This window comes from Strix aluco, chromosome 15 (assembly GCF_031877795.1).
Source record: "Strix aluco isolate bStrAlu1 chromosome 15, bStrAlu1.hap1, whole genome shotgun sequence".
In the NCBI taxonomy this organism is placed as follows: Eukaryota; Metazoa; Chordata; class Aves; order Strigiformes; family Strigidae; genus Strix; species Strix aluco.
This window is the reverse complement of record NC_133945.1, coordinates 13,954,742-13,973,924: the sequence shown is the minus strand read 5'-3', so window position 1 is coordinate 13,973,924 and position 19,183 is coordinate 13,954,742. Positions and strand designations below refer to the sequence as shown.

At 42.7% G+C, this 19,183-nt stretch overlaps 1 protein-coding gene across 2 annotated transcripts; it reads right to left on the bottom strand.

Moving 5' to 3' along the window:
* Positions 1 to 104: 104 nt before the first annotated feature.
* TMC7 (transmembrane channel like 7) lies at positions 105 to 16,457 on the bottom strand. Of its 2 annotated transcripts, XM_074841075.1 has the most exons (16): positions 16,174 to 16,455; positions 15,730 to 15,976; positions 12,980 to 13,128; positions 12,144 to 12,311; positions 11,869 to 11,954; positions 11,234 to 11,379; positions 10,474 to 10,621; positions 9,044 to 9,214; positions 7,464 to 7,606; positions 6,431 to 6,548; positions 5,796 to 5,893; positions 5,312 to 5,495; positions 4,408 to 4,538; positions 3,985 to 4,140; positions 2,452 to 2,530; positions 105 to 1,297 (listed from the first exon to the last, which is right to left on the bottom strand). In XM_074841075.1, exons 1-16 carry the CDS (start codon positions 16,226 to 16,228, stop codon positions 1,238 to 1,240), a joined length of 2,139 nt encoding a protein of 712 aa, XP_074697176.1. In that variant the 5' UTR covers positions 16,229 to 16,455; the 3' UTR covers positions 105 to 1,237. The 2 variants fall into 2 exon arrangements, with proteins under 2 accessions (XP_074697176.1, XP_074697177.1); XM_074841076.1 differs by lacking the exons at positions 2,452 to 2,530; positions 3,985 to 4,140 and having other exon boundaries at positions 16,174 to 16,457.
* Positions 16,458 to 19,183: the final 2,726 nt, after the last annotated feature.

The window sequence follows — 19,183 nt, the reverse complement described above, 5'->3', positions numbered from 1 at the left end:
GTTTGCACACCCAGCCGACGTGCACAAAGGTCGGTCCCCTCAGAGTCCAAGCAAGCTAATTTTAAAAACGTCAGACGTTGTATTTAAAAAAAAAAAAAAAATCATTTAGTGAATGTTAATTTCTTTAAAATGAAGACAGAAAACATCCCAAAACACATAAAAACAATAGTCTCTCACCTATTAACTGACAGTGTGCTACTGGCAAATTTCAAGTAATAAACACAATTCTGTACAGAAAATCCTTAAGCACAATCTTTAAATAAAGGAAACAGTTAGTAGTCTACTTAGAAATACTGCTCTGAGTCACACAGCTTCATCATTTCATTTCAGAGAGAAGAAACATGAATTTAAAGGATACTGACACACATTTCTGAATGCTGTATTTCCAAACTATAACTTAACTCTCAAATATTCACATTTTAGAACAAAGAGAACAGTAGTCAAGACGTTGCTACAAGAATAAAACGTCAGTAATAATGCCTTAACACATTAAAAAAAAAAAAAAAAGAGGCTACTCCACAGCAGTGAGGCTGGTACCCAAGCAATGGCTTTCCCTGTGACAGACATGCACTGCTTGGTGACCTGACTGGTGGTCTCTTCCTACTCCCAGTGTTTTTTCAGAGCTTTTTTATCAGCTTTTCTCTGAAACAGTCTGTGAAGTTATCCAGTGTTAACCGCACTTGCTATTCAGAGCAATCAAGTATCAAAGTCTCTTCTCTAAAGATATTTAGAAAACTGATTTCAAACCCATGCCATTATTTTCTTCTCCTATGCACTATTTCAAAATACTGACATAGGTCTCTTCTGCTTTGGTTTTAAAAGATAAGCGAGTTGGAAACATGTAAAACCACGCCTTTCCCCTCCCTCCTAATTCTTAAAGCGTAATTTGTAAAAACAGTACAAAGTTCTTATATGGAGTTTCAGTTCTGATCACATTTTACCCAAACCTCTGAAAAAACAGGGACTTAAACTCCAACAACCCTGAAACTGTAGCAGCAATAAAGTGTCCTACCATATAATTTTTTGGACAGGTCTAACACAGTATAAATTAACTGAATTTCTGGTCTTAGAAACTTTCAGGCCCACTAGCACAATCAGGACTAAGTGTCCGTTACATAGACAGCAGTGCCAGGGTGTCGGTCAGCTGCTCGCTTTTTAGGTGCTGCAAATGCTTCTACTCTTATCTAGTGGCTCTGGGAGTTTCAGGAAGTCAAGTTCTTCTGGCTTTTTGTGGTTTTCAAGGATGTCTCTGAGCTTCTGTTATCTTTCTGATTAAGAACTGCTTGTCACGACCCTCCTGGAAAGACAGAATAAAAAGTATGCTCTGGACGAACAGAAGTAGTACAAGTTACCTATGAACAGCTCATTTCTTTATTAGAAATAAATAGGTGCACCCACCACACTGTACTCTAATTAGTGGCTCCCATCACACTCTCAACTGCCTGAACAATTTTAAGTTTACCATACTCTTGACTCCGTTTATCTCATATTAGGTCACATAGTAACAGTTCTGCACTGAGCTCAGTAAAAGCATCTCACACACCTAAAAACTTAAACACATACTTCCAAGAAGCCTAACAACAGTGAACAAGCAAAAATAAAAAGCATGCAAGTACTTTCAGAATTCCTAACTGATTTGAGAACCCTTGAAAAAGCAGTAAGGCTTTTGCTTCTAAATTCCTTACTCTTCAAAAATCTCCTCCCAGCACAGTGATAGATTTCTAAAGAGAGGTTTTTAAATGCTGTATCTAAAAGAAGCACTTCCCAAGAAAGTGAGAAGTCTTGTTAGTGAGGCCAGGCTCTGACTAGAGCAGAGTCTGACAGACCACAGCATATGAACACTGTCAAAACATGGCAGCAGCTTTTGATGGCCACAAAGAAGCATGTCTGCACTGGCACCGTTCTCTGAAGAACTAGTTAGTGGTGACTTGCTCCACTTTGAGTACCTGTTGCAAGTGGTGCTGGGACCTGCACTCAGGAGTAAGAGCAGACCTAATGCAGTAGAAACACAGGCCTGGAGGGAAGGGTAGGGAGATGGGTGCCTGTTTGTGAGAGCTGAGAAGGAAACAGAGGTGTGGGTTGTGTAATACGGCAGAGGGGACAGGAAGCACAAGGTTCAGGTTCTTGTTTGGCACAAAAAGACCCCACACAGATGCGTGGATTTAAGCAAAACGACAGATGAAGAACAGGGACACCACTTCTCAGAGGCATATCTCACGCATTCGTAGCTGATATCATCAGACCTTGCTGCAGTTGCAGCTGATACCCAAGAAAACCAACTAGACTGAGAAATACTACAGTTATGTAATATGTAATTTCTAAAACATTCTTGACTGCCTGTGCAAACACCAAGTATCCAGAAGACTCTGAAAACTGTTATTCCTCGGCATGCCTGATTACTGACACAAAAAAGAAAACTTTAGGGGTACAGAAAAGTGGGTCAAATCTTACCATAACCAGTTGTTCCCTCAGCTGCTCAACCACTCGTTTGTGTGCTCTAGCCAAGGCAATAAAATAGAACATAACAAGGCTGCAAACAACAAACCAACATTATATGTTAGCACCATGCAAAACAGAATTAGTCAGAAAATGACTGTTATGGGCTAGAGGAATTGTCGGTTTGTGCATTTGCTTCAGATGAGAAGCTGCTGGAGGAAAAAAACAAAAATCAATATATAGCTGGGATAGGATTGGCATAGCTCTGCTCAAAAGCATCTGCTGAGGTATTTGTGCTGCCTGCAGCAGGCAGGGACAAAGTGCTAGGGGACACAGAGGCACAGCCACTTTCAAATGTTACAGGTCACATTCTGACAGCCCTCTCTAGACTGTCAGCTCCTGCCCTGCTCTAGGTGTATGTATGGCAGGGGTTGCTCCTCAGAAATCAAGTTTAATGAGGTTTCACTGGAGTAACTCTTTGCTTCCATTGGGGTTTCTAACTATGCTAAGCAGACAGCAATCAGTATGGCAGCCATTCCTTATAGCACATATTGCAGATGTAATCTGTGACCCAGATTATCCACAGTGCATTAAATGATGAAGAGCAGTAGCAAGAATTAGAATGGCACAAATGCTTGTATAGATCATGTATTTTCTTTTCCAAATAGTAAGTAGTAGGGTACCAGTGCAAGTCATCCTTCACCTCTTACACATTCTTTATAATAAAGTAAAAAAAGAAAAAAAAAAACAAACCAACAAAGAGGACTTGATATTTCCTGTGTGCACAGTAAGAGGTTCTGTTCAGAACACATAAACATTTGTTATGGAAGAAAGGGCTGGGTGGAGTCTGAAATAAACTACTCTGTTTCTCAAGTGTAGAAGTTGTAGAAAGTATCAGGTAACAAGGCTCCAAGAGCTGAAAACAGTCAGGTTAAACTGAAATGCAAAAAATTCCATTTAAACGTAAGAAAAAAATCCAAAGCCTTTTTACTGCAAGAGTGACCAAACACTGGAATAGGTTGCCCAGAGAGGCTGTGGAGTCTCCATCTTCAGAGATCTTCAAAACCTAACTGGACATGGTTCCTGAGCACCTGCTCTACTCAACCCTGTTTTGAATAGGAAGGTTGGATTAAATGATCTCTACGGGCGACCTCTAACCTTAAAAAATTCCATGATTCTATATTGAATTTTATCTTACAGAATGACTGTTTTGGGGGTTTTGTTTGTTGTTGGTTTGGTTTTTTTTAAAGCAAGGTTTGTCGATAGGATTTGTGATCACAGGGCTTACAATACTAATTTGCAGAATGACTCACAGTTAAGACTTTTGAGAAAGACAAGTGTGGGATATGGGACATGCAAGAGGAAATGGAATAAAGTTTATGAGTGTGAACACACAGGCAACGACGTAGGACCTGAGGATTCATATGGGCTTTGATGCTTTTGACTGCAGATGGAAAACCTGGTCTAATAGCTGTTTGATATCAGTTCAGTAGGGAAGGAAATGAACCATGCAGCTGCACAACTGAATCAGGTCTCTGCAGTACTCACCAAATGACAACAAAAAAAGGCACTGCAAAGGCTTCTGATGCTATGCCGTGAAGGACCTGCTGCAGACCTGTTGGTAACCCAAGTACTGTATCTGGAACAACTGCCCACGAAGTGTTAAAATTCCTGAATGGCCCACATGCCTTGGAGGAGGGGATACTGTCAAAGCACCAGAACAGAAAGAGATGCTACACCAAAATGTAAAGATAAAATAATCCAACATAAGCCCAGCACCATTTTGTCGACGGGGTAAAAGTGTCCTTTGTCTTTAAAACTGTAATTTTTGTTTAGATGAAGTTATAATTTGATTTATTATACACTACATATTTTATCTCAATTTATCATTCCAGAGTTGTGTGTCTATTTTTAGAGAACTGATAACCTCAGAACAAATGTCAACTTCACAGAAGTTAAATTGTCACTTACTGTGCTATGCTGATTCCTAAAGGAATAAAAGCAAAGACGAGCCCAATCAACAGCACGACCAAGAAGAAAAAATTGGAACTTGATGCTCTAACAGGCCTAGCTGCAGGTCTACATGTGTGTATCAAACTGATCTGAAGAGAGAAAGTGAGCAAGACTGTTACCAGTACATCTACATACATATGTCCAAGTACACTTTCCCCACCAACTGAATTCTCCATTCTCAAACACGCTACCAGCTACCACATAACCATCCTTCCTTTGATGTACATGGACTGAAAAGGGCTAAGACAAGAATGCTTTACATTCTGGTATAAGTCAGTATCTCCTATTTTGAGTAAGAATTTGATTCAGAGGGCCTCATACACTTGCACAGAGGCCATTTGGTGTATGATCCACAGCACAGCCACATTGCTCTGCCACATCTTCACTGGATACACCCCCTCTTGTAATAACTACAATATTAGTAAGAATTCGAGGCACAGAAGGAGCTGTGTGGTCACAGAGCAAAGCTTCTGATATAAAGAAATCACATCTTGAACATCCAACCCAGCCTGCGTTTTCCATTTTGCTTCCAAATCGTTAGCAGCTTGGCAAAATTTTGTCCAAGTTCTAAGCTGCATTGCTAGTAAATACATTAAAAGTTTTTATTAAAAAATAATTAAATCATTAAAAAAATAATTGAAGTAGTTATTAAATGTTGGCTTGCTTGATTTCAAAGCAAAATTCTACCTTCTCTTAAAGCAAAAAACCTACAGAAAATGGAATACCATTACCTCATTTCCAGTACATTGCATCTTTGTGTGTTTTTAAGGTTTTTTGTTTGTTTTAAATCAACTGCATACTTATATTACAAAACCCACAGAGATGTGGTCAGTTTTGTTCGTTTATCACACACCTTCATTACCTTTTTAATGTAAAAGATGATGAAGTATTTTATAGTTGCTATTGCGGGGAGAAGTGGTGAAAAGAAGGTTCCAATCCAGCAGATAGTCTGCCCATAAATGATATCCAGGACATTGTCAGAAATTCCAAATTCCTGCAATCCACACCACTGAACTGGCTTGCAAGACCAATGAGTAACTAACAACCTAAAACCAAAAGAATATCATTAGTTCTAAAGTGAAGTTATAGAGCCTAGCTGAATTCCAACACGTTTGGAACGCACAATGTTTAGTATTTAAGCATTAGACAACAGAAAAATGTCTGAAGAAAAAAAACAGACTCAAGTATCAAAACCTACACAGCCATCTGAATAGCAAACAAGTGTTCAAACCACCAGATATTTTAAAACTGGTAATCTGGTTAGAACTATGGGGAATTAATACAGAAAAAAGAAAATGTATTTCATATGTAATATGCAAGAGTATGCTCAAAAGGTAGATACTTACTTTCTAGGAAAGTCCACAAACAGAGTCATAGCAAGAATTGTAATAAAATCAAATATCATCAGTTTATACATTTCTTGCCCAACTTCAGATTCCCAGCACTACAAAAGCAAGTCAGGATAAAAAAGATTAGGAGTCTAAATAACAAGTGAAAAATACATCCATCAATCTCTAAAGCAAGAAATGTCTCAGTTAACACCATAAAGTTCAAATTGCACTAACTCCCATTTCTAAAATATTTAAGTGTTTCAGAACTTCCACACCAAGCTTTTTGTTTGTTTTGTTGGGTTTTGTTTGGTTGGTTTTTCTGAGTAAAGACCATTTGTCTTATTGGAGCAAAAGTCAGTAACACAACTGTCTCCAAACCAGAGCTACCTCAAACAATCCTCATAGTAGTCAGAAAGCCTATGCTAAACAATAATCTGCCACTGGACTAATTCTAATCAGAGTTTTAGACAAACAAAAGATATACATGAGAACTGTACTGGTTTGCACTGAGCTGTAAGAGTCAGCACCAGGTATAACATGAATGGCAACCCCAGGTCTGATTCTAAATATCTCTAGACAAGCAAGTCTCATGGAAAACAAATCTCTATTCACAAGTTCAGATGATTAAAGACCAAGATAAATCTGCTTACAGGATAGAGTTCGTAATTGTATCCACAGGCCTTACACTTGTCGGTGGCACAGTAGGAGATCTGACTCCACAGCGAGAACAAGAGAACACCGATACCAGCCAACCGCATGAAGACACACCTGGAAGAAAGGCAAAACCCAATTCCAAACCTGCCAAAAAAGAACCATTCTAACGCCTGGCTCAACATTCACGGGAGTCCAAGGAAGGCTGGAAACACAGAAGGGTTGTAACAGAGCTTTAACGGAATGGCCAGCTAGACAATAAACACATTTCCTTTCTTAGTAGTAAGTTAACTTGCTTTTCACCTTCCCTGCTTTAGGCTACAGTCCCTTGTTTCTTTTCTCAGTATTGTTTCCAAATCAGTCATTTCAGTTGCAGAACTGGACCCCAAAGTGGGCTGACATTCTCTCAAGTACAGTCTGAGGCCAGGTAACAACTCGGTGAACAGCATTTCCCTCTCAGGTAGCTTCAGGCCTTCAGATGCACTTAGTCAAATCAGAAAAACAAAGCACAGGGGCTTGCAGAGTCCAGGTGCTTCAACCCAGATCTTACTGCCTTAAGCTGCCAAATGCCAGTTCTTCATGCTCTCACACTGAAGTATCTTTTAGCCCAGAACTTTTTACTTCTGCCTCGAGCAAAGCCGTGCTTCAGTCACTGCTGTACACACACATTTGCTCTTTGAGGGAACTGCTGCACGCAAAGCGGTGTGAATCCACAACTCTGCAGCCACAACTTCTCTACTATTTATTCAGGTTGTTGAAGATGTCCAGATCACACAGCTAAATGAGACTGAGAGAAGAACTTGGACACTGAAATAACTGTACTGTCATCAAAACAGGAGATTGTTTCCACATCTAAAAATAAAGTTTCCAACTGAATGCAAGTCAAACAATGCCTGCTTGGCTTCCAGTGCCCAGGCCCTCCGCGGCAGAGTCCAACCTCTCTGATTCTTGACATTTCAATGTTTACAATATTTATAACCTGCCAAGAACAAGTTCTTGAAACATCCAAGGCCACAACAAAAACATCTTTACCTTATGAGCTTCAGCCTGATTTCAAAAGCTGGTGAATAATCTTCAAGTCTGACCAGAAATGAGAAAATCTGAGGAGCAATGAAGTTGACCAACGTGATCACTATGGAAGGCAAATACTGCACTATGAGATTAGGCTGGAAGTCCTATACAAGAAGAGATGAGAAAAAGATAATACTCAGAGAAACACACCTTCCTGACATTGTGCTCCAGCCACCCACCAGCCTCTCCTGCCCAGCATCTTTTACTCTGTCTTCATCCTCCACCTGTATTTGGAACTACAAGCCCGAACACTGCTATCTACCTCTGCAGTTTGCTGCCACACACTCTTGCTTTCTCCTGCTCCCTTCACCAGTAACTCCCTCTACCTCCAGGTATGAGTATTTCTGCACTTCCTCAAAGCTTCTGTTTGAACAGGCTCATCTCACCAAGGCTTGCACCTGACTATGTTGTCTAACCCAGCACCAAGGCTACCAGCTTTTAATCTATGTCAAAGTGAAGACACTTTTCAAGTTATTCTCACTGGTGCCAAGCAGCTCCCCTGACCTTCCTACGATCTTAACAAGCTTCTCTACCTACTCATTTAGGCAAGGTCAAGATATCAACCCTTAAACATAAAGCCCACACTATGTGAAGCTGGTTTCCAAGTTGTTCAGTGTTGTGCTATCCTCCTTCTCTGCCCTCAAACACCTCCAACACAAACACTTCTTTAGACCCCATTTCCTGCTCCTCCCTCTGCAATCCTGGCATTTTACAGAAGTTAAGCGTTAGGTCCACCACAAGCACAACTTTCCCCATACACAGCCAGTGCCTGTCACATCACCAGTGAACAGAGGGGAGAGAAAAACTTCGGTCTCCATTCACATCAGGCCAATTCAACCCTGGGGTCCCACAGAGAAGTCAATTGCTGTTGTGAAACTGTTCAAACTTGTCAGCTCTTGTTTTTCTGCTTCTGAACCAACAACCGCCCTTCCCATCTGCTTGTCCTGCCAGGGGTGAACAACCCCAGCCAACCTGATTCTTCCCAAGACTGATACAAGAACCTTTTCTTCTGCAAAGTGCTCCGTGTTCAGAGCCTTCCTGTCTCCCCACACAGCTGTAACTCAGGCCACAAAACAGATCATAATCTTTGCTCTTCCCTTCCCTTGCTGTTCATTTTTGCAGCTGAACAGTGAACCATGTCAAGAAACTTGATCATGATGAAGTTTATTTTAACCAGATCAGTTCCCTCAGCTAGCTCACTTCCCGGACACACCATCGCTTGTACTAGTAGATCACAGTGAGGTGAGAATAATTACACAGGAAGGAAAGTGCAGGCTGCTTTTCTTGTCAGCTGCATTAGTTCCAAGGCACACAACACTGAATCCTCTGAATCAAAGGGAGACATCACTGGGGCTTTTTTGCACATGGTTCTCATCTTTCTCACTCTCTCCTACTAAAAAAATTCTAGGTCTGTAGAAAGCATTTTCAGATCCCTTGCATGAAAGGTGCTATATTAAGATACTCGACTCTTTCACAATAGTTCCTCTTGCTGTAATCCCAGCCCTGACTGAATCTGTCCTAATGTCATATCTGATACTTACATTGGAGCTTTCTTGAGAGAAGACAGTTGCTCTGTAAATAGAGTAAAAGCATCCTGATAAAACTGCAATGACAATTATATTTATAAGTATTCTCCAAGAGTAGATGCGTAGCTTTTCTTTCATTGTCCTGTCAGCTATTTTTCGCTTCAGTCTTTCTTCCTCCAAGTCTGTCTACAAACAAAAGAAAAAGGATGTGTAGTTTTCTGGTGCAGCACACAATACTTGACACCATGTCTTCCACCTCTGGGATGTTGTCCTGGATTCAGCTGGGATAGAGCTGATTTTTATTTTCCTTCTTAGTAGCTAGAATAGTGCTGTGTTTTGGATTCAGTATGGGATTTGGTATGAGAAGAATGTTGATAATCCACTGATATTTTTAGTTGTTGCTAAGAAATCAAGGACTTTTCAACTTCCCATGTCCGCCAGAACACAGGTACACCAGAAGCTGGGAGGGAACACAGCCAAAACAACAGACCCAAACTGGCCAGAGAAATATTCCGTATCATATAACATCATACTCAGCATATAGATAAGGGTTGATAAGGAAGCTCACTCTCGCTTCCGGGATTGTGGTTTCAGGATTATCTCTTCTCAGGGGTATGAGTTTAGGATAGTTTTTCTAAGGTGTGAGTTCTAGAGGCAAAAGTGTGGTAAGCGAAGGAAGCTCTAGTGATAGCTGAAAAAAGATGACTGTGAACTTTACTAGAGCAGAAACCAACTCACTGTAACTTATGAAATAGGTAATTATTGCTTTGTGGTTTGAAGTGGAAGTATATTTTCAAAGATAGTTGTTTCACTACACAAATCTCTGATTCCAGTGTACAGAAAGCAAAAAGAAAGTATTGGTTTCACCAGAAAAGCCTTTCAGACTCTCTTTTCAGAGAGCTTTATGATTTGGGAAATCTATTAGCTACATCAGCATTTTGTACGTGTATGCGTGTCAAAGACACCTAGTAAAAAGCTTTCAGTATCTTCTTACTGCAACAATTCTCTCAAATTGTATGAAGAGTACCATCTGAACTTTATTCCTCCCCAAACTACCACCTACCACACTGCAGACTTACAACCCAGTAAGTATACTCAAACTGATTCCCAACAGCACAAGGGCTTTGCCCACAGCTGGGATAGCTTTTCCTGTTGGATTATGCAGACACTAACACAGGAAGCCCGACTGGAGTGTGAGGAAGACGCAGATAAAACAAGCAGCTAACAGGTTGGCTTCGGTCCCCAGAGGATGGGGGAAGGGCCATCAGCCTCTGTGACAATCCTCCTCATGTTGCACAATTCTAGCTACCTAGAAAGCAGGCAAGAGGATGCGGGTTGCCCTGCCCCCAGTATAAGCTATTTTGATCCTTCTTACCATTATTCCATTATCTGCAGAATTATACACCTCTCCTTTTTAGCCATTTAGAAAAATGAAGGTTACTCACTTGGAGCTCATACTGCAAGCTGCGATGTTTTAGGCGTGCTGCATTTAGATCTGTAATGCAAAAGTCCCAGCCTGCAAAGACTTTGTTACAGTAACTCTGAAATTGATCTTCATCATGCACCAAGTTCTGCTTAAATCCTTCCACAGACCTAGAGAAAAATGCCACTTTAATTCATTCATGAAAAGATGTATTTTGTTCACAGAAAACTCAACAAAAAAACACACCTCAAGCAACCTGGCTTGTCAAAGACTAAACGACCCCCACTCTGAGCAAACAGCCACATTTGCTTTGTATCAGCAGGTCTCTGGGAAGCTTTCAGTGTGAGGGTCTGCAGCAACCAAAGTCAGCTGAAGCCATGACTGTCACAGGTGACTTCCCTCAGCACTTAGCCACAGTAATACTTTCTCATCTCAGCCAGGGCTGCCCCCATTCTGCCAAGAGCTGCCTCAGGAAACTGAGATGGCAAAAAAAACCCCAACCAAAACACCCAAAAGAAAATCCTGCAACAACTACTATATAGTTAAGGATCTTTTATTTATGTGTACATATGAATAATATTTCAAATTTATTATTTTTTTTTAATTTTGCTGGCTCAGTTTCCCAAACACAGACAAAGGCTACTGTGGCACTGCATCCTCAAGCAAAAGATTCTCCATTTCCATATCAAACAGTTCTGGAATGCAGCATGCTCCCTACAAGCAAGAATGCAATGTAAACTGTGAAATAGGTAGCAGTAAATAAACTATACCAACATCTTTACCCTATTATTATCCAGAGGAGACTTAATGCAAGGTAGCCAAACGTAGCCAGCAGATATGCTAGTGGCAAGTTGTACCTCAGGACACCGAGCCACTCAGTATCTACTGTGTAATAGCCATAAAACAAACTTGTCACTTCAAGGAACCCCTGTGAAAACATAAAGTTTAAATAGAATTTGTAACAGTAGCAGCAACAGCCCAGTGCAATCCAACCTGGTATTAAGCAATCATTTTGTAAATTTAAAATTACTGTTGGGGCCCCCAGCAAGCTACAACAGTCTGTAGCTTCTAAATACTGCCACTTCTTCTACCAAACTAATGCAGACACTATGTGCCTAAAACCCTCCCCTCTCCAATCAAAGAGCTCTATGACGAGGACACTGAGACCCTACACAGAGAGCACAACAGGCAGTGTGCTCCAGAATATGTAACGTTCAGCAGCTGGGGAGGAGAGGCGCAGGCTGCAGCACGTGGCCTCACAGATTATCTCACAGATAATAAAGACTAATTTTATTTCAGTGATGCATATGTCTCATTTTTCAAAATTATCAAAGCTTCATTCCCCAAGTAAAATGGTTTCATATTTTACATGCTATGCAAGACACAGAAACTTAATTAAAAAAACCTAATTACTTACTGTGCCACTGAGCAAATCTTTGAGGTAAGTATAGAAGTAAACAAGTCCCTTATTATCACTAGGTATATAAACTGTGCAGTGAGGCTCTGTCAAAAGAAAGGCAGGAAAAGTCACTCAAATGGTGATACCCATTAAACTGCAAGATCAAGTTAACTCAAACATAGCAAGTTCTTATAATATAAAAGCATTTCTTTGTCCTGAGAGGTGGAAGAGAAGCTGATGGAAAGGGAGAATCTTACAAACAAACAACAGCAGTACATAGAGAAGATGTTTACCTATGTTCTTTAGAGGAATTTTAGCAAACCTATTGTTGAGTATTCCGTATTTAGAAAGGATGCTGGGAAGGGTAACAAAACCAAACATCAGGATAAAAATTATAAAATTCAGCCGGACCAGAAAACGCAGGAATAAGAAGTAGGACTGGATGCCAGTACCAAATTTCCCTAGGAATAGAAGAAACATGTGCCAATAATTAAGACGATAAAATAATTGAAAATACAGAATGAGATTATCCATTCTCCTGAAAGGAGGTTGCAGAGAGCTGGGGATGAGCCTCTTTAACCAAGTAATAAGTGATAGGACAAGAGGTAATGGCCTCAAGTTGTGCCAGGGAAGGTTTAGACTAGATATTAGGAAGTATTTCTTTACAGAATGGGTTGTTAGGCGTTGGTATGGGCTGCCCAGGGAGGTGGTGGAGTCCCCATCCCTGGAGGTGTTCAAGAGGCAGGTTGACATGGCACTTGGGGATATGGTGTAGTTGGGAACTATCAGTGTTAGGTTAACGGTTGGACTAGATGATCTTCAAGGTCCTTTCCAACCTAGATGATTCTGTGATTCAGTTACACCGAGTTAACTGATAAAACATTACTAAAGCTAGTTTTAACTACTGCAGGCTTTTAGCAACATAACTGAAACGGAAATGTGACTTTTAAATAATTTTCTCCGGTAGATTTCCTTCTCCCCCATGATGGATTTTACATCAGCAATAATAAAGGAAGCAGGTAACTTCCTAAACATATACAGTTATATCTGAAACTACACTCACACACATAAAACTACCAGTAACAGAAGCAACTTGAAAGAGGACAAATTGACATCACACAGCAAATACCTTCTATGCTGTGAATATCATGTCGCCAAAGCTCCAGGTAAGATGACAGCTCCTTGACGTCATTGAGGACTTTTTTCAACGATTTACTGCTAGCTATTTTCCACTGCTTCCATCCAGATAAATGTTTTATATCAGCCTGCTGAATGTCCCTAAGAATCAAGAAATTCAGTTACTGAGCACAAGAAAGACTTTTTCACTACATGTAACAGGGCCTAGCACAATGGAGCCTGCTTGCAGCCTTCAGAGGGATAACACAGTGGTAACAGTTGGAGTAACACACGCTAGCTGTCCCTGTTGCTCCTCCTGATAACTGTGACATCAAATTAATTCAAATATAGCAAGTCCTCTCACAAAAAACACTCGCCTCTCTGGAAGAAGAAAAAAAAAATCCAATTGACAATAGTACAACACAGAAAAATATGTAGTTGCACTTCCCAGTGGGATCTCAGGGCAGTTGCTGTTAATGACTTCGTATTTACAAATGGCTGGAAAAGGAAGAGGAGATTCTTTCCTAAAAAACTTCTGTCCAGAGCATCTGCACCAAGAGGTTCTTAAAAAATTTCTCTAAAATATTTAGCTTTCCTCTTTTAATGTTATAAATGCAGCTGTTCAAACCAGAAAATTATTCTTTTGTAGAAAATTCACAGATCTCAAAATCAGAACCAAATGTCAAAACATGTTGTGGGGAAAAAAAGTAAAAAACATACAGAGAACTAAAAGAGGCTTAAATATTTCATTCGGATTTTATAATTTTAACTTTTATATCACATTCCAGTACATAACAGAAAACAAATGTTATTGTTAATTTTTAATTATTAAGGTTTTGTAGCATTTTGAAAAATTCTCTGGCAAGTGCCAACTCAATTAATTTCAGAAAGTATTTCTTTGTCAACATGTGTGGGGGTGTACTGTTCTAATAATAAGCTGCAAACAAACACCGAGCATGTGCCACAAACTGTCTAGAATTTTTAACCACTTCTCACATATTTTCATACTATATGCACACATTTGCATTTTAAAAATTGGTGTATGGTCAGTGACAGCATCAAGGCGAATTCTTAGTCACTCAGAGTTTGCATTTCATTTATTCTTTTAAGAAACCTCAAAAACAGACAAAACTTCCCAGAAACATAGCTTGAAGATTGACTTATATGCAGCAAACCCTGTTCCAGTCTCTGGGCAGCAGTTAAGCACCCATGAGAACACCGTGCTAGAGTAAAAGACAAAGGTTTCAATTTTAAAAGACTTTGTATACAACCCTACTTGACCCACTGCCACACCATGCCACCGCCATGTGCGTTGTATGTTGACAAAGTTCCCACATCCTGCTCAGCTGAAAGTAAAATTAGAATTAAACCCTATATGCAACAATCAAAAAGGCAGGAGATAAGGTCATCTTTAAGTGCAAATACAGCTATTCTCAAAAGATTTCATTTTGTGGAAACTACAGGTTGCAGCATGTAGTGTTTGTTAAACAAGATACTTTGGAGAACTATCTGGCATGTTTGGTCTGCATTTTAAGGAGAGGCGTGGGCTGCACATTCATCTGTGTTACAGAAGTTGAGTGTTCAGCTTTCAGGACATTTATATCAAGTGTTTTGTGTTGGCAGCTGCTGCACAATACACACAGATTACTGCTCCTTACAAGTGCCAAGAAGCCCCACCAGAATCTCTCAGCGCTAAAATGTGTAAACAAGCTTGGGACATCCCAACTCCGTTCCTAACACATGCTATGGCCACAGGACTGCAGCTCCTTTTTCTTGAAGAACTGAGCTTTAAGATATCCCAATTTCAAATAAAAATTCAACATATTGAGCACCTTCCTTTCCCATGACCTAGAACTTCTGCTGTTCTTTCTCTAAAGGATGCAAGGTTAAACTCAACTCCAGGGTCAGGCTGTAATCCATTTCCCACTGCTCTTGCAAGCGAGTAACTTGCTCTCTGTGGAGCAGCAGACATTAATTGTACTTTCACCTCTCTCCTGATTCATAACCACATCTACAAAGTACCCAATTTAAAGGTGCAGCTATTCCCTGACAATGTAAGAACACATACTGTACCGTCCCTCCTCAAGGGAGCTTTTAGCCTAGCAGTAAGACATGAGACAACAAGCAGAGAAATACAGGCGGGGCAAAGCATGCTCTCTGCAATCCCCTCCCTGCTGAGGGTTACCACCAGAGGGGCAGGAACTGCTTACAGCTCACACCAAAGAGCAATTTTAAAAGGGATATGAGGAAAAAAAAAAAGAAGAAATGGCCCTGGAAAGCTTTTTTCCACCTGTATTGAGCCACCCCAGAGAGAGCGCAATGTGTTTTGGAACACGAACTGCTGAGAAGACTCAGGAACAGCAGCACTCGATAGCAGAAGGGGGTTGCCGATGACAGATAACCCACAGTGACCTTTACAAGCACAAAACCCCGAGGCAGGGAAAAAAAAAAAAAAAAAAAAAAAGGAAGCCAGTAAGAAACGCGTTTTGCTGCTACAGGTAATTTCCAGTTTTGACTCATTTTTTCCCATTCAATCTATTCCTGCCCCCAGTCAGCTACTCCCTCACGCTGTTACCAGCCAAGAGCCCCAGCCGTGCCCCTGCAGCTGGAGGTGCCACAGGGAGCACCTGGGCAGCTTCTCAAAATGACGTCACAGGGTGAAACAGAGACAGATGAACCCAATTCTGCTTCAGCCTGCCATCGCACCTTTGTTGTCTTTAGGAAAAGGTAACTTAAAAAAAACCAAAACGCGTAAAGACTAACCTTAATCTCCTCTTCACCGCCATACACCAGGGGCGTTCTCTGGCAGGGAGCTCCGCCGGCCCGTCTCCCTCCGGCTCCAGCCCCCAGGCCTCAGCAGCGCGGAGCCCCGCGGAGCCCCGGGGGGCCGCGGGCCGCTCCTGGGTGCCCCCGGCGGTGGCGCGGCGCCTCCGCGCCGACTGGTAGCTGGGCAGCTCCTGCAGGAAGCCCGCAGGTGCGGCGCCGCGCGTCTCCTCGGGAAGGAACACCTCTGCGGGAGGGAGGGAGCGCAGCGGCTGCGGAGCGGGGCTCGCCACAACATGGCCCCCGGCCGGCAGCCCCCCGGGACCCCGCAGCGCTGAGGGAGGCGAGGCGAGGCGGGAGCGGCGCCGCTGGCCCCGTCCCTCCCTCCGCCCGCCGGTGGGTGCCCCCTCCCCGCCGCGGTACCTGCCTGCCCCGCGCCCTTACCGCTGCTTCCCAGCCGCCAGCCCGGCGGCCCCGCGGCGGCCCCGAGCCCGCTCATGGCTGCGCGGGGGAAGCCTCGCTGCTGTTTCCGGGCGTTAACGGAGCCTGTGGGGCGGTGGCCGGCGGGGCGGGGGTGAGGCTCCCCGCTGGGGCCGCCTTCCCCGCAGCCGCCCTCCCCTCAGAGGGAACCCGCGGGGTTCGGGAGGGCGCGACGGGCCCCGCCCCGCCCCGCTGCGAAGGGAGCGGCTGTGGCGCGGGGCCGAGGCGCGCAGGGCCCGCTCCCTCCTCCAGCGAGCGCCCTGTCTTTAGGCCTGGCTCCCTCCCTCCGCGTGGGGTTGTGAGGGGCCTCAGGCAAGAGGGCACCCAAGGGCGTAATTTTTGCACCTGTGATGGTGCATCCCGGGGAGGGCAGAGAAACCAGCAGACACCTGCTGGAACCGAGATGAGGAACCTGAGGAGCTTTACAGCCAGAGCGATGAGCCAGGACAAGACCTTGTGTGAAAGAAAGACTCAGAGTTCATGGAAAGGACGCTAAGGGACACCTCTTCAGCAGCCGCTAGGGACCACCACAGACCACCGAAGGCCCCCGTGGAAGCCCCTCAGAGACCCTCCTCCAAATTTTAGTACGCTTGCACAATATTAATATATGCACTAAATTCCCTGGAAATAGGCAGGTACTTCTCAGAAATTACATGAATATTTACCTCTTTTATTGTATATAACGACTGTGCCTTTCTCTTTCGGGGTGCACGTTAGGTGGAGCGATCCCCCGTGCACCCGGCGCTGCAATAAAGAGAATGCGCCTCTTAATGCTACATTGGCGTTAAGAGGTTTATTCCCGATTTCAGTGACAATGGCATCGCTTTGTATCCTTAAACTTGTAAGTCTAAAATAAGAGGTTCACATTTTGGGACATCAGAGTCTTCTTCTTCCTCTTGTCCAGGGCTTGCTTCAAAAATACCATGAAGAGACACAGCAGAATGCAAACACTATGGCTGACCACCCTCTCGGTTAGCATGAGGCAAGGCCCAGTACCTCTGTGGTGGTGCAATTCATCCCCCCCAACTCTCTGCTGGGCCCCTTGGTGTGATTCCAACCCTGCTCCTGGACCACATACCAACCTAAGGCAGAAAGGACTGCAAATGGCAGTGAACGAGAGCATTAAGGCACTCCCCCAACGTGCCTGGCTCCTGCTCTCCCTGTCGCTTGGGAATAGCTATAAGAGTCCATCACCTCCTGACAGCCTGGTACGCCTGCACCTGGGATGTGGTCAAGGGAAAACAATAACAGAATTGCACATCCATCAAGTTCTTGTGCAACTGGTGGGAGACACCTGAATACTTCATTATTCAAGCTGGGCCGGAGCGAAAAAGTGTCTGACAAAAGTAAATTATCTTGGACCCTATCAATAGCGACCCCAAATGAGACCCTTTGAGCTCTCCTGGACTGCAGCAGGCCTGTGACCAGCATCTCCCCTGGGTTGGGACGCCTCTCAGGCATTAACTCCTCAAGGGACCTTCTACTGATAGAGCTGACGGAAGGCCGGGGTGAAGTCGACCCTCTCGAGTCTCAATCATCGCCTGTTGAGGAATGCCGATGCATGGTGAGTATTTACTTTAAACTTGAGAAGAGGGAGATTCTAACTTTGAGCTAGCTTCTCTTTCACCCAGTCCCTCTCTGCTTACCAATGTGGGTGTACACAGTTATCTTCATGAATGTGAGTACATACTGCACTGGATCCAGATACTTTTGCCTGCCTGTGTGTTTGTATGCCTTGTGTTTGTGAATGTGCATGTCTGTATGTATTGATTTAAGGTACCATATAGTAAGCTAGTGTGAATCTTGTCATCTTCAAATGTGTAGTTAAGTCGCTATTTTAATTATAACATATTTTAATGAATTATTTTGTAGATCTTTAAATGGGTTAATGATTAAGTGCTGCTAGTCATTAATAAATCTTGATTTGCTGCTAAATCATTACCATGTTAATATTTTCATCTGTGACAACCTCATGTGCAGGGTGGTGGGGTGTTCGGGCTGCTGGGCATTTCTCACAGACATTTGGCTTAGAAACAGGCTTTCTTTCGATGTTTTCTGTTACTATTAAATGTCCATGCTTGTGTTGGGTGCTGTAAGAACTTCCTACAAACTCTGATATTTGGTCAACTCCATTGGTTGTAGGCCCAAAGTGCCTAGCTTGTTCTGAGTGTGCGGATCCAGTGACACAGGCTGCACTGGAAACAACACAGCTTTACCCTTAAATGTGAAAACCGAGTATGAGCTGGAGCAAACAAAGTTAGCAGATACTTGGATCTTTTTCCATCTGACACTGAGGGTGTCTTTTGTGTTAAGTAAACATCCCTGAGAGACTTATTTCTTGGAATAATTCTTGCCTTTAGTGTGAAAATAACAGCATATGTGACTACGTCCAGTAGTTTCAACAGTATTACATATGGGGGAAAAAAGCGTGTTTCTAGCGTTTCTTACTGTAGTCTACTGGTAGTTAAATCGCTAACCAGATGTTTCTGAATATTCCTCGTCCACTTTCTGCAGGACTTATTTTTAAAAGTCATCATTAGGTTTCAGGATGCTGAATCAGACATAAATGAGCACATTTCTTAACTTCTCTCACCTGTGTGTTGAAACAAAGAAATTAACAGTCAGAATCCAATAGAACTGTTAACCAGGTATTCTTTTATTGGCAGCGCTGGGGTTGCCCTGGGGATTCTCCACCATAAGGGCTCCCAAGGGACATCAGTTTATATACACACAGATCATACATATTCATTAGATTTCCTAGAAAGGGGTGTCTTATGATAATGAGTTCCCAGAATTCATTTGCATAATCCAAGCATGCATAGTGAAAATAGGGTGAGGGTCTTCAGTGGTCGGGGGAAGAAGTAAGTAGTCTTCTTCAGTGTTTGCTAGGTGACCCTCTTTCCAGAGCATGCGCTGTGAAGTCAAGTCCAGGTGTCTCCCTCCTAAGTCAGCAAAATCAGTTTCCCTATAATAG

Bases quoted from the DNA above. Each gene is read 5' to 3' on its own strand.
- TMC7 (XM_074841075.1), bottom strand. From the start codon at position 16,228: ATGAGCGGGCTCGGGGCCGCCGCGGGGCCGCCGGGCTGGCGGCTGGGA. The intron at 15,977-16,173 runs GTAAGGGCGCGG...TCCCTCCCGCAG, and splicing joins CTGGCGGCTGGGAAGCAGCG to AGGTGTTCCTTCCCGAGGAG. The intron at 10,622-11,233 runs GTAAAGATGTTG...ATTTTTCTCTAG, and splicing joins CTCCTCTGGATAATAATAGG to GTCTGTGGAAGGATTTAAGC.